The sequence below is a fragment of the Lactuca virosa genome, chromosome 1 (assembly GCF_052849685.1).
Source record: "Lactuca virosa cultivar CGN04683 chromosome 1, Lactuca_virosa_CGN04683_v6, whole genome shotgun sequence".
Taxonomy (NCBI): Eukaryota; Viridiplantae; Streptophyta; class Magnoliopsida; order Asterales; family Asteraceae; genus Lactuca; species Lactuca virosa.
Genome location: NC_136426.1, coordinates 37,620,072 through 37,624,449, shown reverse-complemented (window position 1 = coordinate 37,624,449; position 4,378 = coordinate 37,620,072). Strand labels below are relative to the sequence as shown.

The 4,378-nt window shown below is 33.2% G+C and overlaps 1 protein-coding gene across 1 annotated transcript; it reads left to right on the top strand.

Moving 5' to 3' along the window:
• Positions 1–520: 520 nt before the first annotated feature.
• LOC145112984 (patatin-like protein 2) lies at positions 521–3,026 on the top strand. The gene is made up of 6 exons (XM_079049095.1): positions 521–528; positions 1,049–1,241; positions 1,740–1,904; positions 1,985–2,332; positions 2,423–2,595; positions 2,707–3,026. Exons 1-6 carry the CDS (start codon positions 521–523, stop codon positions 2,888–2,890), a joined length of 1,071 nt encoding a protein of 356 aa, XP_078905221.1. The 3' UTR covers positions 2,891–3,026.
• The last annotated feature ends 1,352 nt before the right edge of the window (positions 3,027–4,378 follow it).

Genomic DNA, 4,378 nt, shown 5'->3' with positions numbered 1-4,378 from the left:
TTTCATCTCTTTTTCCTCAGTCGACCAAGTTGCCGGCATTTTCTCCATTCCTAATAGTGCTTTGTGGAGATCCATTTGGATCAACACATCTTTCATCTTTACTTGCCAGAGAGGGAATCTTGTGTTTCTGTCAAGTAAAGGAATATCGTACTTCATCGATGACATGGTTGAAAATAGTTTTTTTTTTTTACGAATCGTTATCGGAAAACCCGGATAGCTCTGATACCAATTGTAGACAAATCGACTACAATAAATAATCGATAACTTCAAGATCGAAGTATAAAACCCAAATATCACGATAGCGATTCAACGGAATATAAAACTATTTGAATAATCAACCAAGAATAAATCGAACGATAAAAAGAAAAAAACACGCGATATTTACGTGGAAACCCAAATCGGGAAAAACCACGGGCGGAGGAAGCCGAGAACCAATTTACTATAATATTCAGTGTTTACAGAGATAGAGGAAAGAAAAACAAATATATCAAATATATATTTGTATGAATATGAGAGAAAAATGAAGATGTAATTTGAGGTGTGGTGTTTTTAATAAGCTTGGTTTCATTTCCTTTTATAGGCAAATGAATGTATGAATTCAATTGTCTATTACCATCCAAGTTTGACAAACATGCTACCATCCATTCTTGACAAACATGCTACCACCCATTCTTGACAAATTAAAACCACATGTGTAGAATGGTATTCTAGAAATCATCCAATGTTGAAGTTTGAAGGAAACTTCCACAATTATCAACAAAACAACTTAATTAATTTGTGACAGTTCTTGTAGCGATAATGCGATAATGGGAAATAGTTCTAAAATATTTCAATGATTTTTTATCTTGAACATTTGAGTGTTTGGTTGTTGAAATTCTCCATTTTTTATCGAAAAAATTGGGCCCGCAGTTTTGTACATCGTTAATTCTCGCCTTGCAACATGTTTTTGTGTGAAGAATGAGTTGTTTTTCATGAAGTGGGATGGAGAATTTTCCTAAAAGTTGGTTGGTTATGTCTTAAATCTGCATTTTTAATTTACATTGTGTAGCAAGCACCATTCGTTAGCTGCTGCTAAAAAGGCGATCAAAGCTCTATCGAGACCAAAATATGATGGTGAACACTTACATAAAGTTATTCGAGAAACACCGAAAGAAAAACAACTTAACAAAACATTAACAAATGTCGTGATTCCAACGTTTGACATCAAATATTTGCAACCTATGATCTTCTCAAGCTACCAGGTATTGCATCGATCTATACATTTTTTGCTCCTAAAACCATCAAGTTATCAGTTTTCAAGCCCAAAAATGTTAACATTGAAATCAAGAGGATGAGTTTTTTTTTAACAGCGTCTTCAAAAGAGGTTAAAAGCAAAGAAATAACAAATGCACTTTCATTGGTTTATTTATTATAGCATCTTACTTTTGATTTTCAAATTACAACATTATATCTTAATAAATCTATCAATTATAGCAGCTTTATCTAAATACAAAACAATTTTCATAGGAACTAATTGGTTAGTTTTGACTTTTTTCAAAGTATAATATCTTAATAAGAAAACATTGAAAGTAGAGTACTATAGATGGATAGATTTTTGAAGTATGATAGAAAGTGCAATGCTTTAATAGATCGATATGAGAGCAGAATGTTATAATACAAAATGAAACTCTTTTGCTATCTCTTACATCAAGTTAACCCTTTTAAGATAACCATATGATATTAATATTCATGTTTATTAGATAAAGAAGAACCCAAATCTTGATGCTAAGTTATCCGATATATGCATTGGAACATCAGCTGCCCCAATTTATCTTCCTCCATATTCGTTCAAAACAAAAGATTCTAAAGGAAAATTACTTAAAGAATTCAATCTTATCGATGGTGCAATAGCAGCCAACAATCCGGTATATATGTCTTATTCACTAATAATTACTCATCTATATATGTGGTTTAAGTTTTTGGCTAAATATGTTTTTTTTTTCAGACTTTGGTCGCCATAAGCGAAGTAACAAAGGAAATAACCAGAGGTGGTGAAAACTTTTTCCCAATAAAACCAACAGAATATGGACGATTTCTAGTATTGTCATTGGGCACTGGGTCACCAAAATTTAAAGAAAAGTATGGTGCTACAGAGTCATCAAGTTGGGGGATTTTGGGGTGGGCAGCCGGTGGTGGCTTAACTTCATTGGGGGATGTATTTACTAAGGGGAGTGGTGGTGTCTCAGTTCCATTGGTGGATGTATTTACTCAGGCGAGTGGCGATATGGTTGATTATCATATCTCTGCTGTCTTCCAAGCCCTTCATTCACAAGAAAATTATCTTTGTATTCAGGTAACTTTTCCATTCCATTATAAAAAAAATCAAGATTTCATATTATAACATATTGAAATAAAATGAAATGAGCATGGTATATTGTATCAGGATGACACTTTAAGTGGGAACTTAACTTCCATGGATTTGGCAACACAAGAAAACTTAGAAAATCTTGTGAAAGTGGGACAAAAGTTGTTGAAAAAAAAAGTGGCGAGAGTGAACTTGGACACGGGCATATATGAGCCTTACCATCATACCACCAACGAGATGGCTTTAATAAAGTATATTCATGTTTCCCATATAACTATATTTAATTAGTATATATTTTAAAACATATATACCAAGCATTTTTTGTATATTTTATTGATTTGAATATTTCTCATATGACATAGGCTTGCGAAAATACTCCACAGGGAGAAGAAGGAACGAGAACTTAGATCACCAAGTACTAATAGAGGAAGAATTACACAAGAAGAGTCGATGAAAGAACAAATTGCACTTTCACAAAGAACACCAGCGCTCTCAAATGCACTTCATCACTCTCTTCCAAATTTACATAAGCTCAACCCAAACTAAGATTTTCTTTCTTGTTTATGGATTTACATGGTTTGTTCTGAATGAAGTTCGTAGTTATGTTGTTTAGTTGAATACTTAATTAATCGATGTAACCGTATTGTTCCACACTTTCAGTTTACGTTAATCCAAGCATATAAATAATAAATTAAAAACACATGGCTATGTATGCGTTCACCCTAGTTGAACTAGCAAAAGTAGAATCATTGTTAGATGCATTATACCTCGTTTACCATGTTTAAATATTGTAATTCCCTCGTATTTTTTCATTGAATTCATTCATTTTTTGTTATGTTTGGGACAATTTATGATTTTGGTGGAATATCGTGATCTATGCAATTCTTGGTTGATTTTCATGTTTAAAGGAAGCATGGATGGACGTGGATGCAAAAAAGAGTTTGTGGTCAAATTTTGAAGCGATTTTGACAAGAAACGAGGATGATGCAAAGAAATAAAAGATCTGGCTAGAAGAGAACGAACAGATTTGTGGCTATGGTCTACATCAACACGGGTCATGTAAGCAAGCATTTTCATATGGGTTGTGTTGATTCTCATGGACTCCACACGGGCCGTGTGAGAGGAGTACACATGAGGTGTTTCAAAAGAACACGATCCATTTGCTTGTGGTCTAATCTAACACGAACGTGTATGAGGATGTTTATCATCACATCAACGTACTTTGGAAGATTTACACGAGAGGGTATTACACCTTCATGACCATACGGGTTGTGTGGAACTACTCAAAAATCACAAGGGTCGTGTGAGGCCCATATTCAGTTTTATTTCATTCATTTAAATACCAAAGTTAGGGCTTTTATGGATCTCTCTTAATTCTGATCTTACGACTCCAAACGATCTTTGACTGCGTATTTGGCGAAAATATAGCAGTTAGAATTTTTTTTTTCAATATTAGTAAGTTTGATTTGTCTTTTAAACCTAGAACCTGCTTTGATTTTCTTTTAGCCATGTCAGGCTAAAACTCTATATTTCAATTCTGCAAAGACTTTGACTTTTTATGTGTTTAAGGATTTGATTTGGTTTTATTTGTGTGTTTCTATCTAGTCATTCTTAATTTCGACTGACGATATCGTTGACTATCATATCTATACCGTCTTTCAAGCCCTTCATTCACAAGAAAATTATCTTTGTATTCAGGTAAATATATTTCCTTTCCATTGTGTATTAAAAAGATTCAAGATTTCATATTATGACATAGTGAATTAAAATGATATCAGGGTGACACTTTAAGTGGGAACTTAATTTCCATGGATTTGGCAGCACAAGAAAACTTAGAAAATCTTGTGAAAGTGGGACAAGAGTTGTTGAAAAAACAAGTCAAGAGAGCAAGGTTGTCAAGATCGTGATCCTACCTAGGATCGTTTTTGAGTTTGCAAGATCGGGATCAGGATCCTAAGATCCCACAAAATAAAATATAATTTTAATTTTTAATTTTTAATCATGAAAAATATTTCAAACATTCAATTTTTCGTT